Source organism: Heterodontus francisci, chromosome 17 (assembly GCF_036365525.1).
Source record: "Heterodontus francisci isolate sHetFra1 chromosome 17, sHetFra1.hap1, whole genome shotgun sequence".
NCBI classification, from domain to species: domain Eukaryota; kingdom Metazoa; phylum Chordata; class Chondrichthyes; order Heterodontiformes; family Heterodontidae; genus Heterodontus; species Heterodontus francisci.
The window spans coordinates 14,780,145-14,802,325 of record NC_090387.1 but is presented as its reverse complement, the minus strand read 5'-3'; the positions used below and the strand labels follow the sequence as shown (position 1 = coordinate 14,802,325).

The following is a 22,181-nucleotide window of genomic DNA, read 5'->3' as shown; positions in this document are numbered from 1 at the left end:
CCTTACAGATAGGAAAGCTGGAAGTACGGGTTTCCTGCGTATCCTGCAAAACTCCTACTCCTTTTGGCCTACAAGCAGTGCTGTAACCTACATATCTAATGGATCCAGCCCTCCGTGTCTCCTTTTACCTGCCAGGTTTCCTGAAGGCTTGGAAACCCTGTCAAAATGGGTAAGAAAATTAAAAATCCTATTACAACTGAGGCATGTAGTTTCCTTAAAGGATTTTACTGACTTACCCACCTGCTGAGAGCAGATTGGATGCCCACCTCTAGCCACCCTCCGGCCCACCAAACCCTGCATCTGCGTGAAAACTGGAAATGGCCAGATTGGGGTTTGGTTTGGGATTTTAAAATATTTCAGTTCTGACTGAAGCAAATCCACCCGTTCTTGAGGTTTAAAATCCATCCCCCTGCCCCCAGCCAGTGCATAAGATACTAGCAGTGTTTCTGTACCTTACACCCAAGTGGGGCTTTTTTTCTCCATGTGTGGAACTAGGAGAGAGCACATCAGGAGATCACTTGAAATTTTTTGAACAGGAAAACAAAGCCACTTCCTGCCCTCGCATAATATCCACATTTCCCAGAAGGGTTGGATCACTGGTTGAACCCTGGAATAGCAAGGTGGGGAAAAAGGGGTAAATTAGCCACAGCTTGTGCCAATTATAGATTTCTAAATGCATCAGCTGAGATAGACCAACTCAACGGCGAATCAGGAATTGTCCCTGGAATCTGCTTGCTGCATATTTACCAGAAGAACCACTGGGAAGCCATATGAAATTTTATAAAGCATTACCCCTTTATTATATAGTTGTCTCTTTACCTGTGTCAAAGTTTAAGACTCTAGCTGCTTCTCCCTCTATGGTGACCGCAACATTATCTCCTTCAATGTAGGCTGCCGTGACTCTCCTGTGCGACAGCATGATCTCAAATAGTCTGCGGCTGCATTGCAGAAGGTGGACTGTCAAGTCATTCATCCTGGGTTCTATATCCGTTTTGTACGCATTGAAAGATTGATGAAATATATTCTTCATTATCTGCAAAGAAAAGAGCATTTTGTTTGCAGGATTTATCTCTCAGTAGTACCTCCTATGGATCTACAAGTAACAGCGTGAACCTTTCTCAGGACAACTTGCATGTTTTCACAGTGGTAGCTATTCATTGGCTCCCACAATATGGCTCAAGAAACACTTTCAGACCAACTCTTTACCACTCGTGGCCTTTGTGAGTCTCCACTTGGGATATCATCAGTGATAAGATTTAATGGTTCGCTTGTCATCTTAATTCTCTGCCCCAATTTTTTTTTTTTATTTCCAAAATATACTTTATTCATAAAAATCTGTAAAAATTACATTGCCAAAACAGTTTCCAAACAGCACCAAAAAATACAAACATTGCAAGGGAGATCAGTTTCCTTCAATACTGTCATGAGTTTCTTCCCAACCCTTCTGTTTCACAATTGTCATGTCAATTACAGTTTTACATTTACAGCAATTGAGAATATTAACAATACAGTTCGAGGGGTTTCCCATGGATCCATCCCCTCAGTCCAGCTTGGTGGGGGAACCTTACACTGTGGTCTTTCCCGCGGCTGCCCCAAGCTTTAGTGCATCCCTCAGCACGTAGTCCTGGACCTTGGAATGTGCCAGTCTGCAACATTCGGTGGTGGACAACTCTTTGCGCTGGAAGACCAGCAAGTTTCGGGCAGACCAAAGGGCGTCTTTCACCGAATTGATAGTCCTCCAGCAGCAGTTGATGTTTGTCTCGGTGTGCGTCCCTGGGAACAGCCCGTAGAGCACAGACTCCTGTGTTACAGAGCTGCTTGGGATGAACCTTGACAAAAACCACTGCATCTCTTTCCACACCTGCTTTGCAAAGGCACATTCCAGGAGGAGGTGGGCGACCGTCTCTTCCTGACCTCTGTCATCAGACTCCTACAATCTTCAAATGGAAGATCAAGGAATAGCAGCACATCTTTCAACAAGCCACTTTACAGTCTTCTGAACTCAACATAGAGTTCAACAATTTCTGATCATAGCCACAGCTCCATTATTTTGGGCAGCAGTTTCTGGTGGTAATTCTGCTTGTGCCATTTACACCTCCTCTAAACCTGTATTTTGTTACTTTTATTGTCCCATTACCACCTCCTTTTGCCTCGCACCATTACACCTTTTGATGTTTAATCTCTCCCCTGCCTTCCACCCCACAGACTTTCCCTTTTGTTCTTTCTCCCTTCCCCTCACCCAGCCTTTCTCTGCCTTTATACATGTTTAAAGCCTCTTACATCTCTAACTTCTTCCAGTTCTGATGAAAGCTCATCAACCTGAACTGTTATCTTTGTTTCTCTCTCCATAGATGCTGCCAGACCTGCTGAGTATTTCCAGCATTTTCTGTTTGCATTTAAGATTTAGTGATATCCCCTCCTCTTTTCGTGCTCCTCCCCAGCACTATGAGATGAGGCTGCCTTAGCAAGCACTGCACTGAGTCTGGAATCTGGGTGCCATCTTTACGCTGTGGTCGACACATTGGAGTCTTCCTTAGAATTGCCCTCAGGCAGGCTACTGCTTGGGATTGTGACCCTCAACAAAACACTGAGTACATTGGTGTAGTGGTTATAGTACTGGACTAGCAACCCAGAGGTGGTGAGTTCACAATTCAACCTCAGCGAACTGTGAAGTCAAATTCAATAAATCTTGGCATTAGTTAGGAAACAAATTTAAAAAAAAAAAGAGATCAGAAAGGCTGCCAAGTTGTTGTGAAAACCTAACTAGTTCACTATTGCCTTCAGTAAGAAGGTCTTGCGTTCAAACAGCACCTTTTATGACATCAGGATGTCTCATCGTGCTTTACAGCCAACAAGTACTTCTGTTTTTTAAAGTGTAGTCAATGTTTTAACACAGGAAATGCAGCAGCCAATTTGTGCACAGCAAGCTCCAACACACAGCAGTGTGATGAACAGATAATCCGCTTCAGTGATGTTGGTTGAGGGATGAATATTGGCCTGGCCACCAGGGAGAACTCCAGTGCTCTTCTTCAAAACAGTGCCATGAAATCTTTTACATCCACCTGACAGAGCATTATAGGGCCTTGATTTAATGTCTTACCTGAAAGATGGAACCTCCCTCAGTGCAGCACTCCCTCAGCACTGCATTGGAGTCTCAGCCTAGATTTTTGTGCTCAAGTCTCTGGAGTGGGACTTGATCTCACAACCTTCTGACTCATTGGAGGGGGGGGGGGGGGGGGGTCGAATTTTATGCTGTCCCCCATGGCGGGTTCAGAGACAGGGAGAGCATATAATTGGATGGGATGGTGGTGGAGTGGTGAACCCTACCATCTTCCCACCTCTGCCAAAATGAAGTCCAGGGTAGGAAGGTATGTGAATGGCCTTCCTGCCCCACCATCAATTGAGACCCTTAACTGGGCAATTAATGCCCAATTAAGGGCCTCATCCCACCACAATTAGCCTAGTAGCAGGTGGCCCAGTCACTGCATGCGAACCACGGCAGGAAAAACTGCGTTGGCTGCTTGCCAGCTGTGGGTGAGGGGGAGGGGCGGGAAGGTCTCCTCAATAAAAGGCACTTAGTGCATGAACAAGGGACCTGGCATCGGGAAGAGGGAAGCCACCCCCACCCCACCCCCGAGAGGCACCCCCCCCCCGCCCTTGCTGCCGATCCCCCTTAAACCCCCATGCCCCGGGACCCCCACCGCACGAGATCGTTCCCATCCTGACCTACCTGTGGCTGCCCCTGGACCTAGATTGGGTGCTCCATTGGCAGCAGTCACTGCTTCTACAGTGACACTGGTCAGTTGGACAGCTGCTGGCCTCTGATTGGCCAGCAGCTCAGTGGGTGGGATTTCCATCACTGGGGTCCTTGATCCAGTGGAAGGCCTGCAGTTGTCCAGTTAAGTGGCTAATTGGAACTTGATTTGGGGGGCTTCCCACACAAAAGGCGATGTGGGGTTTCGACGTTGCTTTTGCCTGATGTCAAGACCCACGTCGCCTGGATAAAATCTTGGCCATAGGCGAGAGTACTACCCACTGAGCCACAGCTGACAAAAAGGAAAAAAAAAAGTGAACCTGCCTCACATTCCCCCAGTCTGACTCTGATCCACATTTCATGGTTGACTTAAACGTAAAGACAATATCTACAAGGCAGCAGAGGCACCTCCTGAAGACACCCAGGGATCCGCCACATCCAGAGAGCAAACAAAGGAAGAGATGGCACAGGACATCACTGTGTGTCCCTGTATTTTCTAACGATATGAATTTGAGAAGGGACTCACAAATGGTGCACAGCTGTCTGAGAGTTGTCAAAAAAATGAACTTAAAGAAAAGCCAGCTTTGAATTTGAGCAGTTGTCCGAATCAAAACTTCACTGGGAGATGGGTGGAAACTGGGGTAAATAGCTGTGTGGAGCTTTAGGGTCAGAAAGTGTAAAAGAGGCAGTGGGAAGAATAGGTAGTTTCAAAATGTTTCTGAAAATTATGGGAGTTTATTTTCTTTCATTAAAAATAGGTTTTATTTTAGTTTCTGTATCTAAATTTGGTCAGAGATAAGGCACTCCCAGACTGCTTTTGAACATGCCTGAGCGAGCTGGCACATGAAGAGAGCTTTAGTACCTCTCGTTAGGATGCAAGAATCTAATCTCATCATCACATGGTAATCAAAGACACATTATGATAGTAAGATAAGGGACAGACTCCATTTATTATGAAGGAATTCATTGCAAACTATGAGTTAGGATTATGAGCTGTTCCTTTACCAAAGCAGCTATTACAACTGCTCAGAATGTGCCACTTAACTGGCAGTGTTGGCACTATGCTACCAGCAGATTGACATTGCCATGAATGGAAATCCTTCAGTGTGAATATAACAGCAGGCTATAATTATAGGAGATACTCTTTCCTTTAAACATAGGAATTTAGGAGTGACATCTGGCCCACCTTCTGCTGTTGCTCTGTAAATGTCTTACATTGCAATGAAATCTAGGGATCAGCAGATAGATAAATACAGTCTTCAATTTCAGATCTGCATTTATAAGCTTCAAAATGTAAAAAGTTTCACATATCCGGATATGCATCAATGGGGCTCAGAAACCTGATTACACACAACCAGATGACCACTGGACACATGGGCCCCCAGCTTCCTCCGGATTGGGAAATGAAGCAGGACCCAGTAACATGTCCCCTATTCCAAAGCTGATTGAAAAGGAATTGCTACTGAGTGTGTGGCTAGGGGTCCCATGTGTATCATGGAGGCTTGCCATTAAAATGAGGAGGCAACGCTGGTGGGGACACAGGTTTCCTGTTGCTCCCAATTCCTCTGCCACGATCATAGAGGACAGCAGTAAGATACTATGTTCCCTGTACAGTGGGGAGATGTATGTGGAGTCTGCAAGGCCAATCCAGGCTAGGGTCATGGCCTGAAACATCCTAGAAGAGTAAAGCCCATCAGATCTCAAACAGCCCTCTGATACAGATACCACAATTTGTAAAGTCCCCTGTGTGCTCAAGATGTTTTCCGCTGCTACTCATCTCCAAGGTCCCCTTGAATTGTTGCTTGACCCGTTCACAGCAATGGGATCACGGGTTTTTTTTTAATTTCCAAAATATACTTTATTCATAAAAATCTGTAAAAAATACATTACAGAACAGTTCCAAAAAGCACCAAGTCAAACAATACAAAGAGTGCAAAGGAGATCAGTTTCCTTCAATACAGGAGTGAGTTGCCTCACAACCCTTCCATTTCATTTTACAGTAAACAAATATTTTCTGGCTACCGTTCAAGGGGTTTTCCATGGATCCAGCCCCTCAGTTCAGTATGGTGGGGGGGGACCTTACACTGTGGTCTTTCCCCATTGAGCCTTTGCTGCGGCTGCCCCTAGCTTTAGCATGTCCCTCAGCACGTAGTCCTGGACCTTGGAATGTGCCAACTGCAACATTCGGTCGTGGACAACTCTCTGCTCTGGAAGACCAGCAAGTTTCGGGCAGACCAAAGGGTGTCTTTCACCGAATGGATAGTCCGCCAGCAGCAGTTGATGTTTATGGGATCACAGGTATCCAAACTCTCAGTCCTCAAAAGGTTCACCTTTTTGCATCAGTGCAATCAAAGCAGCATGTTAGGAGGTGAGCGGTGAACATTTAGTTGATGCGGCACAACTTTCAGATATTTGGAAAAATCCAAATTTGATCAACTTTTAGTGTTTGGTGCTCCCATTTATTTCATATGTACAAAAAACAAATCACTGGTGTTTGTGGTTTCAATGAAAAGAGATCCATTTAAATAAACAAGCTAAATAAGGAATCTGTGGCAAGGCTTACAGGTTTTTTTTTTAAATGCTATGTTTGTAAATATGTATCCAATTGCTGGCAGCCTGAGGGAACAGTCAATGGATCTGCTCCCTGATGGTGTCATACAGACATTCATTCAACCTATGGTAGCTCAGAGATGGGTTAGCACTCCAATTATTGGTAGCGAAGTGATGCAAAGCATCTACTTCCTTGTACTCTAATAGGGAGAGGGGCTGGCTCCTTGTACACAGTTACCTTTCCGACCTACTCAGAACTTTCATGCACCTTTTACATCCCCATCGAGGAGACCGGATGAAACCATTAGCATTGGGGTCAAGGAGGCAAATGTAGAAGCGAGTGGCAAAGGTCATCCCGCTCTGACCTCTGCTCCCATTCCGATTGCACGCCGGACGGCTAATTGGCTGCCTGCAGGCGGGGGTCGCTGACGAATCCGCAAGCGGGGGCAGGGAGATAAGTCAGCAGCCGCATCGTCCCGCGACCAGTTAGTTGCTGTTGTACCTTTCATGACTTTGATGTCCCAAAGCATTTTAACAGCCAATGAGGTGCTTTTTTTTTTGAAGTGTAGTCACTTTTGTAAAACAGGAAACGTGGCAGCCAATTTGATCACAGTAAGCTCCCACAACCACCAATGAGGTAATAGGCAGCTAATTTCTATGAACAGATAAACTATCCAATGTGGTGATGATGGTTGAGAAATAACTTCTGAAAGGACACTGCAGAGAACTGCCCTGCTCTTCATCAAATAGCATCATTTGGGAAGACGTGGCCTCTGTTTAATGGCTCATTTAAAAAGACGGATGAAATTTAATACTGTAAAAAGGTGAACTAATGCTCAAGAACTGATGAAAAAAGAGTGTGGCCCAGGTTTGAAACTGTAATCAGTAGATTTCATTTATTATTCTATCAGATCCTTTCTACAAGGAAAGCTTCCAATGTGATATTTCTCCTTTACTCTGAGCATCAACCAATTAGACAGACTACAGGCACATTTTACAATAATGACCATTAAAGCTACATCTTTGAAAAAGAAAAAAGAACTTTAGCCTCCAGCCAAAAAACAAAATTACATTTTTTTTTTTAAGCTGCTCTATTTATGACATTCTTTCTCACGCCTGAATGGGTAGTGTGTGCATTGACCAATGTCGTACTGACATGTATAAATGAGGAAGACCCCAGGCTACATCCCTGGGCTGTATTGAAGTCAACTGATTTCACCTAGGGTGGCACTAGGAGTGCTACAAGTGGTCAGTGCCCCTGGATCAGAAAAAATGGCAAAAGAAAGAAATTTCATCAGGATTGCTGAAAGGTTATTGTATGTTAGTGGCAGTTGGGCTATCTCCAGCACTGGTGCCACCCATTGAAAGCAATTGCAAGTATCATAGAAACTTATAGCACAGAAGGAGGCCAGTCTGTCCTACCTGTACTGGCTTTTTGAAAGAGCAGTCATGTTTAGTCTCACAACCCCATTTCTTGTGCTTAACCTTGTACGTTTCTCATCTTGAAGTATCTATCCAACTCTTAAAATTACTTATGGAATCAGCTTCCAGTACATTTTCAAGCAGAGCATTCCAGATTCTAACTGACTAAAAAAAAAAGTCCTCCTCCCCACTAGATCATTTGCCAAAGATTTTAAATCTGGTTATTCACCCACTCACCAGAGAGAATAGTTTTTCTCGATCTACTCTATCAAAACTTGTATAAAAAGGTATCTCCTAACCTTTTTTGTTTCAAGGAAAACAATCCTAACTTTCCCAACTTTCCCAAATTCTCCTCATAACTTAAGTCCCTCATCACTGGAAACATCCTCTGTACCGTTTCAGGCCTTTCATCTTTCCTGAAAACCAAGCAACTTGTAGTATATGTAATAGTGAGATGTTTTGATATACTGCCCTCTCTGGGGAGAGGTTAATAAAGTTAGCTCAATAATGGCTGCTTGCTGTGAGTCCACCATATTAGTCGACTCAGCGCAATACATGACATAACCCATAAGGTTTTGTAACCTTATTATCTGCCCTGCCACATTTAAGGATGTTGTCCATACACATACAAAGTCTCTCTGCTCATCTACACTTTTCAAAATTGTGCGACTGAGAAGCCTCACGAACTAGGAATAGCTAATTGGACAGGTTGGTTATTTTGAAAAAAAAAAGAGAGCAGGGGAGTTCTCCCTGGTGTTCTAGCCAACTTATCCCCCAACCAACATCAAACAGATTTTATGGTCATTATCACATTGTTGTTTCTGGGACCTTGCTGTGTGCAAATTGGCTGCCATGTTTCCTACAATCCAATAGTGACTACACTTCAAATGACTGTAAAGAACTTTGGAACATACTGTGGTCATGAAAGGCATTGTAGAAATGCAAGTCTTTCTTTTTTATTTGAAGGCTTGCAAGATTAAAGTTTTTATTTAGGTGGTCCTGGATCTACTATACACAGTTTTTTTTTAAGGCAATAAGCACCGTCTTTACTGCTTCAGCTGCAGCAGTCTGCCTAAAGCCAGTTGTTTAATTGATACGTTAAGAAACTGATTGCTAAGGGAACATCTCTACCCACTCAAAATTGACACAGAAGCAAGGAACATCTGTAATTGCAGTTACTGTACAATTACATCTAGCCCTTGGGGTTCCATACCTGACATGAGTCACCACTGTCAGCAGAGAAAAGCAAAGAAAATTGAAAAGCAAACAATTACTTGCAACACAGAGTGCTTGCTTTTTTTCCTCTCCCCACAATAGTGCAATAGAGAATCATCTACCATGTCCTTCTGAAGCTATTTCAGTCACTGTGTGCATTTTACTGTCAAACAAGGTATGATACATAAACAGAGGTCACTTCCATGAACAGCTGTTATCATTACCAAATCGCTTGAGCAACAACAAAAGTCTTTGCCAGTTTCTCCATCTGAACTTGACATCTCAACTTCCAATCCTTGTAAATCAATCAGTTTCAAGGTCGATGTGGAAAATGCACATCCACTTTCATAAACTTGACATCACATTGCATTAGATGGTGCCAGTACATTGAATTTATGATGTTAGCTGCCTGGACCCCAAGCTATGAAATTCCATACCTAAACTCCCCTGCCTCTCTTGTGCTTTAAGCCTTCCATTTTAAATCAAGCTTTTTGTCACCTTTCCCAATAACTCCTTTAATAATTGGCAAACCGAGGCTCCGATGAAGTTCCTTGGGATGTCTTGCTACATTAACAGCACTATATAAATGCAGGTTGTTGTTAGCATGTATTTATTGAGTTTAGCTTTAACACTTATGGACACTGGAGTGGTGTGGTCGGTTGGTTCAAGTCCTGCCGGCCAATGGAATGTAGGCAGAACAAGTGTTAAAAATCAAACAATGCTTTTTGCTGCATCAATCCTAACACTGAGTGGCTGAATTCATAAAGTCATAATGGCAGAGAAGGAGGCTATTCAGCCCATTATGTCCATGCTGTCTCTCTGTAGAGCAATCCAATCAGTCCCACTCCCCTGCCCATAATCCTGCAACCTTATTTCCCTCAAGTGCTTTTTGAAATCAATCATCTCCGCTTCCACCATACTCATACAGCGAGTTTCAGGTCATTACCACTCCCTGTGTGAAAACATTCTTGCTCAGTGTCCCTGCATTTCTTGCGCAAAACCTTAAATCAGCTAATGGGAGCAACTTTTCTTTGTCTACTTTATCTAATCCTGTACAACTCTACCAAATCTCCCCTCAATCTCCTTTGCTCCATGAAGAACCACCCCAGCTTTTCCAATCTAACTTTGCAGCTAAAATCCCACATTCCTGGAACCATTTTGTAAATTTACCCTGAACCCTTTCAAGGACCTTCACATCCTTCCTTAAGTTTGGTGACCAGAACTGGTTGCAGTACTCTTTCATCCGGGTCAGGTGGATGCATCATTAACACATGCGATTTGGGGTCCTATGTGCAGGTCGGACACCTAGGCAATTGCAATGGCCTACTGGCCAAACTGTCAACATGTGAAACGGTCAGACACCGGTTACGACTGGGTGAGGAAAGGGTCTCAGGCTCCCCTCTGGCCCCTTTCCTGGTTTGGCCGTAACAGGGTTTAACATTTAAAACGCACTGTTTTTAGCTTAACCCCTCAGTGAGTCCTTGCTCACTGTTCTATAATTGTAAATGAACCAGACAGGCTTTTAGGTTTAAATAAGCAAATTCATTAACTTTAAACACTCAGTTAAAATTACTAAAAATACACGATGCAACCATGCTAGTGTGCATATGAGGTAAAACACACAAATAGATACAGAGGGGAAGAAAGAATTGGGAAGGAGGGTGTTGAAGTAGGATTGGCAATAAATAAAATTCAGTTATTGTCTTTAATTTTGCCGTAAAGTCCTTGATTAGCATTGAAGTCTTGCAGTTCTCGCTGGGGCCCATTGCATACTTTCAAATTTGTTTCTCTGGTACCAGAAGGCTGAAGAGGTCCTCTGTCTTGAGGCTTAAGCTGCTTCTATGGGTCCTTTGGACTCCGCTTGAGAGAAAGAGAGAGAGAGAAAGGTGCTTTCTTCTTGAAGTTCAATTGCAGTCTGCCTCAAACCTTTCCGTGAGGCACAATTCAAAAAGTCCCCAGGTTGGCCAGCATGTTAGTCATGCCTGAAACAGCATAGTCTGCGAGGATTGTTGATTTCAAAAGTTCTCCAGTCACACTTAGTGAGGGGGGGGGGGGGGGGGGTGGTGGAGGTTTGTCTCTTACAAAAAGTCAGTGGCTCTCAATGTCTTTTGATCCCCACTATTGACAAAACCCATCTCGCTAATTGAATCAGTGATCACTCCCATTGTCTCTCTATGCAACTGTCTCTCGGAATGCAAACGTGCAACCATATTTTAGCTGTTCACTCTGTGGTCCTTTTACACAGGTTATGTTCAATGTCCAGTAAAAAGGGTTTAAGCAGCGTTCTATATCACAAAATTAATATGTTTCCATTTGGCTGGTGTGGTTTCCATCGCACACCCAGCAGGTGCCTCAGATGGCTAAGCAAACCGTTCTTTGTGGGGCCAGGAGTGGAAATGCTCTCCCTGGGTCCTAGGAGGGAAGAACAGGCCTCTGCTGCCCAGGGCAACATCGGTTTCTTCCCACAAAACTGAACCTTCGCGATCTCCCCACCACCTCCCCTCAATGAGCAGGTCCTGTGTCACCAGATCTGGTCCATATGTTTCTCAGTGTCTCTCATTTGCAACCCATCCTCAATACCTCAGTTAAGAATTAATTCTTCATAGGCAAGTCAAGCAACAAATTATGGATTTCAACTCCGAGGCAGAAAGCTCAACAGGAGACAACAGCTTTTACGTTGTCCTGGTCAACAATCTTCCCTCACCAAAAACAGATTAACTTGACTCTCATTCCATTAGTTGCTTACAGGATCTTGCTGTGTGCCAACTGACTGGTCATATTTGCCTATAAAGCAACAACAACTATACTTCAAAATAACTCATTGGATAGGAGGTGCTTTGGGACATCCTGGTGACGTGATAAGGTACACTATAAATAAAAGCTCTTACTTTATGTATTCACCGGGATGAAAAGGTACAATTAACAGGGGACACCAGTTAAAAAACTAAGAGCAATCAGACCAATCTTTCTCACCCAAATAATAAAATATTTGTGCAATACGTCATCTGAGAAGATCACCAAACTATGAATGGGTTCAAGGGATAACGAGAGGGTACTTACATTGCCACGTTCTGATATAATCCAGGAGCTTGACAAGTACACTGAAGCTAGCAGGGGAGAGATTCATTTCAGGGGACAGTCTCATACCTGTTTAGTTTGCACAATATACCAGACTAGAAGCAAAGGGATTTTGGGCTGTGGCTCAATTAGCACCACGCTCACTTCTGACTCAGAAGATTTTTAGTTCAAGTCCCACTCCAGGACTTGAGAACAAAAGTCAAGGCTGACACTTCAATGCAGTACTGAGGGAATGTTACACTGCCAGAGGTGCCATCTTTTGGATGAGATGTTCCACCTGAAAGGGCAGACGGGGCCTCAGTTTACAGAAAAGATATCATTGCACTATTTTGAAAAGCAGCAGGGGTATTATCTCTCAACCAGCATCCCAAAAAAGATTATCTGGTCATCACATTGCTGTTTGTGGGAGCTTGCTGTGTGCAAATTGACCACCAGCTTTCCTATTTTTTTTAATTAAAGAGATACAGCACTGAAACAGGCCCTTCGGCCCACCGAGTCTGTGCCGACCATCAACCACCCATTTATACTAATCCTACACTAATCCCATATTCCTACCACATCCCCACCTGTCCCTATATTTCCCTACCACCTACCTATACTAGGGGAAATTTATAATGGCCAATTTACCTACCAACCTGCAAGTCTTTTGGCTTGTGGGAGGAAACCGGAGCACCCGGAGGAAACCCACCCAGACACGGAGAACTTGCAAACTCCACACAGGCAGCGCCCAGAATTGAACCCGGGTCGCTGGAGCTGTGAGGCGGCGGTGCTAACCACTGCGCCAGTGGCTACACTTAAGTACTCATTGACTGTGAAGCATTGAGACATTTAACGGTCCTAAAAGGCGCTATTTAAATGCAAGTCTGGTCTTTTCTACAATGAAATGTGGTTAGTTGGAATTAATCTATAAACATAAACATGACCAATATCTAAGATAAACTCAGTTAAGGATAACTCAGGAGGAGGAAAAGAAAATATCCATCAGATTTAATCCTTCTCTTTTTATTTTAATTCAGTGTTACCAAAGTATTGCTATCATAAGTATTTTCTGGCATGCTTTACTAGAAACCTGAACTCTGCCAACTCCCCGATAAAACTAAAGTAAATGATATCCACATTATCCACAGTTCAGAAAAGCACGTTATGTTACAAGCCATTTAAAATGTAAAATTTATCAACTTTATTCTGCGACCAGTGAAGTCGAACAATAACTAACATCTTGCACACTTTTCAGTCACATGGAAGACCGTGGTTTCTTTCACAATGACTTCGCTCTCATTTCTTTAAGGTCAATACTGCTCTGTAATTTACAAAGTAGCACGGTTGCAATTTAAAATGCAACACTCATTTCTGCAGTGATTTGGGCTTGGGTTCTATTTTGTACAGAACCTATAAAGAAACAGGCATGGTGTGCAGACAATCCCGACCAACTATTCCATATTACACAGCAACAGACATGAAGCACAGTGGCAGTAACCACATCATCGGAGGGGAGATTTTGAGAGTTCTGGCGCAGAGCTCAGTATCTCAGGTGACCCAAGAATGGATTTGAAAATCGTTGGCTTTCAAAGCAATAGATGGGAATTCAATAAAATGGAAATTTGCAGGAAATGTTCCTGCAATTCTCTGCTGAACAAGTGGAGCATACTGCATATTTTGGTGCCCTGAAGACTCAGAATTTACCCTCCAATTTCCACGTCCTTGGCGACACAAAGCATCCGGAGAGATTACTGGCAGAAGTATTGCCCTTCTCGGGGTCATTGAATATTTTAAGATGGAGGTAGGTAGACTCTTGTTAGACGAGGGAATCAGAGGTTATTGGGAGTAGATGAGAGTGTGGAATTCGAAACACAAACAGATCAGCCATGATCTTATTGAACGGTGGAGCAGGCCCGAGGGACCAAATGGTCCACTTCTGCTTCTAATTTGTATGCTCATCGGTATATATTGATGTAGATTCACATTGAGCAAATAATGTCAGCATGTAGACAGTCCTCTTTAACCTAAGGTTTTTTGGCCTTTTTTTTTTAAATATACACATCATGTTGTGGTACACAAACTCAAGTTATTAAAAAAATTGAATTAATAAAATTAATATAATAAAATTTTATATCTTTCAAAGTGTGTAAACTCTTTTCAATTAAATACTCAGTGTAATTGAAATCAAACCAGTAACACTTCTATCTTGGGGTTGGAAAGAGGCAGTGGGGATGTGGAAGGAGGAAGATTTTCTTTGGTTGCGATGGGGTAGATTCCCCTGCACCCTACCTTAGCTTGTCATGAGCACTTGTCAATAAATTTTGCATCCCCAGGCCAGTGTTTGGGTCTGGTAATGAACGACCCACTGCTTTGAGAGTGTGCCTATTTTGTGCTTTGGTCCCTGCCACAAAATTTGTTCCTTAGCCATAGACTCCATCCCCCTCCCTGGCCACTGTCCGAGACTGAATCAGATCATATGCAACCTTGGTGCTCCATTGGACCCGGAGCCGAGCTTCCAATCCCATATCCTCTCAGTCACCAAGATCACCTACTTCCACCTTCACGACATCACCCATCTCCGACTCACCTTAAACTCACATCCATGCTTTTGTTGCCTTCAGACAATGCTCTCCTGGCCGGCCTCTCACTTTGCAGCCTCCATAAACTAGAGTTCAACCAAACTCTGTAGCCTGCATCGTAACTCACACCAATTCCCATTCATCCATTGCCTATGTGCTCACCGAACTACATTGGCTCCCAATTATGCAACAGCTCTATTTAAAAATTCTCATCGGTGTATTCAAATCCCTCCATCGCCTCGCCCTCTCTCTCCAACTGCCTCCAGCCCTACAACCCTGTGATATTGCTACACTTCCAATTCTTGCACATCCTTAATTTCCCTCACTGCACCATTGGCTGGTCATACCTTCAGCTGTCTAGGCTGTATACTTTGAAATTCCCTCCTGGAACCTCCCCACCTCTCTCTTCTCTCTCCTCTTTTCAAGCCCATTTCTTTGACTAAGCTTTTGGTCACCTGTCCTGATATCTCCTTGTGGCTCAGTGTTAAATTTAATTTGACAATGTACTTGTGAAACGATTTGAGACATTATAAATATATATAAATAAACACAAACTGTTGTTTGTATTTCCAGCAGTTGTCCAGGAACAACACAGCAGATTTATACACTTGCGTGGTAATAAAAGATTGAAATAAAGCCAGGGAGTTTATTTTGATTACTATTCCTACTTATTGTACCCAACAACTCATTTAAATACTCCAGCATTTACCATGGCTGAATAAGGGCTCATTTAAGCAATTACCAGATTAATATTTACAAACTTGAAAAATGAAGTCATTAATCATATTCATAAAAATAAATTACGAAGATGAATTATTTTGTAAAATAAAGATATAAATTTTAAATACACTCATTTGTCATGAGGGTGCAGCATACTTTATTTTACATTAGACTAATAGCCCAAAACCGATGTAGTTACTGTGCCAGAAACAGGCAACAAGTGAGCGAGCACAGGACTGGGTCCCAATATTCTCCCAGCCGCATGGCAACAGATGCTCAGCAAGGACTGAACTTCCACCCTCCAATAATACTGCACTTGACCCCAGGTCACTTTGCACGGTCAGGGCATTTACACTTGTCGATTGGCCCCCTCCCCATTTATAGTGCAGCTTGGGAGCTTTAAATAGTGGTGGTGGTGGTGGTGCTGGGGGTGGGGGGAAAAAAAAAAGGGAGCTCATGGTCCAGGTAGCTCACAACTTCCTAGCTTGTATGGTTTATTAGGCTGCATCTTTATGTAATAACCATATCGGATAGGGGTAACTAGTCAAGTAAATGAGGGAGAAAGGAATAGTAGGGTATGAAGATAGTGAGAGATGAAGTAGGATGGGAGGTGGCTCACGTGGAGCACAATCACCACCATAGGGCCCTTGGGCTGAATGGCCCGTTTCTGTGCTGGATGCAGTTCTATGTAACTCGTTGCATGCTACTTGCCAAAATAAGAAGCTTGTCTTTTTTTTAATATAAATATAAATAGTCTGGTTTCTGCACTGCATCATTGAGACAATCACTGGAGCCAATTTCAATGGAATTTTTGGATCTGAAATTTAGAACGGTTTTCAAAAAAAACATCCACGGAATGTGGGCACCATTGGCAAGGCCAGCATTCATTTCCTAATTGCCCTTTAGAAGGTAATGGTGAGCCGTTGCATTCTGTGTGGTGTAGGTATGCCCACAGTGCTGTTAGGGAGGGAGTTCCAGGACTTGACCCAGTGATGAAGGAATGGCGCTATATTTCCAAGTCAGGAGGGGAACTTAGAGATGGTGCTGTTCCTCATACAATTGCTGCCTTTGTTCTTCTAGATAGTAACTTCCAAATACCATGACCTCTACTATTAAAGAAATCTTGGCAAGTTGCTGCATAGAGTCAGAGTTACCCAGCACAGAAACAGGCCCTTCGGCCCATCGTGTCCATGCCAGCCATCAAGCACCCAACTATTCTAATCCCATTTTCCAGCACTTGGCCTGTAGCCTTGTATGCTATGGCATTTCAAGTGCTCATCTAAATACTTCTTAAATGTTGTAAGGGTTCCTGCCTCTACCACCCCTTCAGGCAGTACGTTCCAGATTCCAATGACCCTCTGGGTGAAAACAAGTTTTCCTCAAATCCCCTCTAAACCTCCTGCCCCTTACCTTAAATCTATGCCCCCTGGTTACTGACCCCTCCGCTAAGGGAAAAATTTCTTCCTCTCTAACCTATCGATGCCCCTCATAATAGTGTGTACCTCAATCCTGTCCTCCCTCAGCCTTCTCTGCTCTAAGAAAAACAACCTTAGCCTTTTCAGTCTCTCTTCATTGCTGAAATGCTCCAGCCCAGGCAACATCCTGGTGAATCTCCTCTGCACCCTCTCCAGAGCAATCACATCCTTCCTATAGCATGGCACCCATAACTGTACACAGTATTCCAGCTGTGGCCTAACTAGCGTTTTATACTGCTCCATCATAGCCTCCCTGCTCTGTTATATTCTATGCCTCGGCTGATAAAGGCAAGTATCCCGTATGTCTTCCTAACCACCTTATCTACCTGTGCTGCTGCCTTCAGTGATCTATGGATAAGTACATCAAGGTCCCTCTGACCCTCTGTACTTCCTAGGTCCTACCATCCATTGTATATTCCCTTGCCTTGTTAGTCCTCCCAAAATGCATCACCTCACACTTCTCAGGATTAAATTCCATTTGCCACTGCTCTGCCCATCTAGATCATCCTGTAATCGAAGGCTTTCATCCTCACTATTTACGACACCACCAATTTTTGTGTCATCTGCGAACTTATTATACCTCCTATATTCATGTCTAAGTCATTAATGTACACTACAAACAGCAAGGGTCCCAGCACCGATCCCTGTGGTACACCACTGGTCACAGGCTTCCACTCGCAAAAACAACCCTTGACCATCACCCTCTGCCTCCTGCCACTAAGCCAATTTTGGATCCACTTTGCCAAATTGCCCTGGATCCCATGGGCTCTTACCTTCTTAACCAATCTCCCATACGGGACCTTATCAAAAGCCTTACTGAAGTCCATGTAGACTACATCAACTGCTTTACCCTTATCTACATATCTGGTCACCGCCTCAAAAAATTCAATCAAGTTAGTTAGACATGATCTCCCCCTGACAAAGCCATGCTGACTATCCCTGCCTCTCCAAGTGGAGGTTAATCCTGTCCCTCAGAATTTTGTCCAATATTTTCCCAACCACTGATGTTACACTCAGCAGCCTATAATTACCTGGTTTATCCCTGCTACCCTTCCTGTAGATAGCAGGTAAGAATAAAAGCACATAAGAAATAGCAGGAGGAGTAGGCCATTCAGCCCTACAAGCCTGCTCCACCGTTCAATGAGATCATGGCTGATTTTCTTCAACACCATTTTCCTGCACTATCCCCATAACCCTTGCTGCTTTTAATATGTAGAAAGCTATCGATCTCAGTCTTGAACATACTCAACAACTGAGACTCCACAGCCCTCTGGGACAAAGAATTCCAAAGCTTCATCACTCTCCAAGTGAAGAAATTCCTCCTCATCTGTGTCCTAAATGACCTGACCCTTATTCTGAGATGGTCTCTCCTGGTTCTGGATTCCCCAGCCAGGGGAAACTCCCTTCCTGCATCAACCCTGTCGAGCCCTGTAAGAATTTTATATGTTCGAATGAGATCACCTCTCATTCTTCTAAACTCCAGAGGATAAAAGGTCCAGTCTATTTAATCTTTCCTCATAAGCCAATCCATCCATCCCAGGAATTAGCTTGATGAACCTTTGTTTCAACCCCTCTTTAGCGAATATATCTTTCCTCGGGTAGGGAGACCAAAACTGCACACAATAGTCCAGGTGCGGCCTCACCAAGACTCTATATAATTGCAGTAAGACATATTTACTCCTATATTCAAATCCCCTTGTAATAAAGGCCAATATACCCACATTTGCCTTTTAATTGCTTGCTATACCTGAATGTTAGCTTTCAGTGACTCATGAACAAGGACACCTAAGTCCCTTTGAAATTCAACACTTCCCAACCTCTCACCATTTAAGAAATACTCCGTATATCTGTTTTTCCTACCAAAGTGAATAACTTCACATTTCTCCACATTGTATTCCATCTGCCAAATTTTTACCCACTCGCTTAGTCTCTCCAAATCCCCTTGAAGCATCTTTGCATTCTCCTCACAACACACTGCCTAGTTTTGGGTCCTGTGCAAACTTGGAAATATTGAATGTAATCCCGAAATCCAAATCATTGATATAGATTGTGAACAGCTTGGGGCCCAAGCATTGATCCTTGCGGTACCCCACTTGTCACAGCCTGCCAACCTGAAAATGACATTAATTCCTACTGTTTTCTGTGCTAACCAGTTCTCAACCCATGCCAGCATATCCCCCCCAATTCCATGTGCTCTAATTTTGTTTCCTAACCTCCTGTATGGGACCTTATCAAAAGATTTCTGAAAATTTAAATATACCACATCCACTGGTTCCCCCTTATCTATTCTGCTAATTACATCCTCAAAAAACTCCAACAGGTTTGTTAAACATGATTTCCTTTTCATAAATCCATGTTGACTCAGCCCAACCCTACCATTATTTTCTAAGCATCCTGCATCATATCCTTTATTATAGATTCTAGCATTTCCCCTAGTACTGATAATCCCCTTGGCTAATAGGTTTGTAGTTCCCCATTCTCTCTCCCTCCTTTTCTAAATAGTGGCGTTACAATTGCAACCTTCCAATCTGCAGGAACCATTCCAAAGTCTATAGAATTTTGAAAGGTGATCACCAATGCACCTACTATCTCTACAGCCATTTCTTTCAACACTCTGGGATGTCGATCATCAGGTCCAGGGGATTTATCTACTTTAAGTCCCATTAAATTTCTCTAGTACTTTTTTTTTACTAATATCTTGCAGTTCCTCATCTACACGAGTCCCTTGATTCTCCATTATTTCTGGGAGGTTTTTTAGTATTTTCCTGTGTGAAGATAGACATGAAGTACTCATTTAGTTTCTCTGCCACTTCTTTATGCCCCATTAAAAATTCTCGTGACTCCACTTATGTTGAACCCACATTTGTTTTTGCTAATCTTTTCTTTTCTACATACCTATAGAAGCTTTTACAGTCCAGTTTTTATGTTTCTTGCTAGTTTACTCTCATTCTATTTTCCCTTTCATAATCTTTTTCTTGGCCCTCTTTTGCAGAATTCTAAAATGTTCCCAATCCTCAGGCTTACCTTTTTTTTTTTGTCAACTTTACATGCCTCTTCCTTTGATCTAATACAATCCTTGATTTCTTTCATTAGCCACAGTTGGAACACTTTCCTTACTGAGTTTTTGTGCATTAAAAAGGAATGTATTTTTGTTGTAAACTATGTATTAGTTTTTTAAAATGTTAGTTATTGCCTGTCTACTGTCATACCTTTCAACGTCGTTTCCCAATTTGCCCCTCATACCTTCGTAGTATCCTTTGATTAAATCTAAGAACCTAGTTTCTGACAGAATTTTATATTAAGTTTGAAGTGATGTAGTTCAATCATGTTATGGTCACTCTTTCCTAAAGGTTCCTTTGCAAGATTAAATTAGGTCTTTTCCAATGCACAACACTAGATCTAAAATAGTTCTGGACTTGAGAGGTAGTGTAAAACAGGCAATGAGTTGGCAGCCTGTTGAATGGAAATAGAAATCAGGAGGGATGTAAAATGGGCTGTTAACTCCTTATTGGCTGTTTTACACAATCGCATGAAGACAATATTTACCACAGAGGGTGGGATCCTCAGCCTCTGTGGAAAATTCCTAGCTCGAGGACCAGTGCTTCAGGATCGGAAATATGTAGATAGTGAGCGATCGACCTCATTCATCTTTCACAGCTAAAAAGTGTTGGTTGCTACTAAGAGGTGCTTATGCAGTGCAGTTCTCTGAAAGCACCTGCATAGGCCCCTTTACAGTCTCTGACCCAGGCCTGCCTCCACTGAGCTTGAACATTGGGCACTGGGGTCAGATAGGGAGGCTCCTGCATACAACATTCCTGTTGAGCAAAAATGGCAAGTAATAATGGATATTTGCCAATTGCCTGCCAATATAAAGGCCAGCATTTCCTTCCCACAACAGTCTGGTCAGCAAAAAGCTTTGGCATGCAATGAAGCTAGTCCCCAAGTTCTTTTCTACCTCTATTACACAGACTCATCCCAAAAATAAATCAGTAGAAATGGGAGGGGGCAACACCTATGTATAAGAACATTAGTGGGAGCAGGAGGCAATCATAGGGCTACTCATGCCTGGTCCACCATTCAATATCATGGCTGATCTACTGCAACTCCACTTTCCCACCCTATCCCTATAACTTACCTACTCATTCACTAATGTGACATGTCAAATAGTACCCTTATTTTAATGATGATATATTAACAGTCCCATCAAATAGAATTAAGGTTATAAGCTTAAGAACCTTTTTAGGATACCAAACTGTACTGGTGGTTGTCCAGACAGAGCAATTGGTTTAGCACATCAAGTAAAATATTCCATCTGAAGCTACTGTTTCCTATTCGAACCAGAGAGCAAATCTCGAAGAATAGTTGACTTTTTAAACTGGTCATGTTAGTTATAGAGTCAGAGATACAGCACTGAAACAGGCCCTTCGGCCCACCGAGTCTGTGCCGATCAACCACCCATTTATACTAATCCTACATTAATCCCATATCCCCCACCACCCCTCAATTCTTCCACCACCTACCTACACTAGGGGCAATTTACAATGGCCAATTTACCCATCAACCTGCAAGTCTTTGGCTGTGGGAGGAAACCGGAGCATCTGGTGCAAACTCCGCACAGGCAATGTTCTGCAATTATCTAATATATTTGCTGTTGTAAATTATTTAGTTACAAATAAATCTGATTAGTTATCATAGCCGATATAAAGCTAGCTTCATACAATCAAATCTTGTCTTGATAATTAAAAGCAAAATACTGCGATTGCTGGAAATCTGTAATAAAAACAAGAAATGCTGGAAATACTCAGCAGGTCTGGCAGCATCTGTGGAGAGAGAAGCAGAGTTAACGTTTCAGGTCAGTGACCCTTCTTCAGAATCCTTCTCTTGTCTTGATAATACTCCTGTGAAGTGCCGTGGGATGTTTTACTACATTAAAAGGTGCCAGATAAATGCAAGCTACAGTTGTGGGGATGGCATGCAATATTTTGGCTTTTGACAAACTGAAAATTCAAGTGGGAACCCGATAAAAAAAATTCCAATTTACTGCAAAGTTAATTGTTAAAACAGAGGCTAGGTTAGTTATGCAGCTGAATTTTTTAAAAAGCAAAAGACATTAATTTCAGATCATACAGTTGGAGGTGTTCTTTCAGAAACTTGTACCAAGCTGTTTGAGTGAGAAAATGTTAAAAAAGCCTGTAACAATATGAGAAGCATTTGAAGGAGGAGCAGGCCTGGTCAAACTTGTATGTAACAGATATATGTAATTAATGTCCCTTAGGGAAGGAAATCTGCTGTCCTTACCTGGTCTGGCCTACATGTGACTCCAGACCCACAGCAATGTGGTTGACTCTTACATGCCCTCTGAAATGGCCTAGCAAGCCACTCAGTTGCATCTAACCGCTACAAAGTCTA

General features: G+C 42.9%; 1 protein-coding gene across 1 annotated transcript in view; it reads right to left on the bottom strand.

Annotated features, from left to right (window-relative positions):
• si:dkey-234i14.6 (uncharacterized) overlaps positions 1 to 22,181 on the bottom strand; it is a 165,631-nt gene that overhangs the window by 11,304 nt on the left and 132,146 nt on the right. The window contains exon 4 of the mRNA XM_068049085.1: positions 820 to 1,033. Within this exon, the coding sequence (XP_067905186.1) occupies positions 820 to 1,033 (214 nt within the window). The remainder of the gene's footprint in view (positions 1 to 819; positions 1,034 to 22,181) is intronic.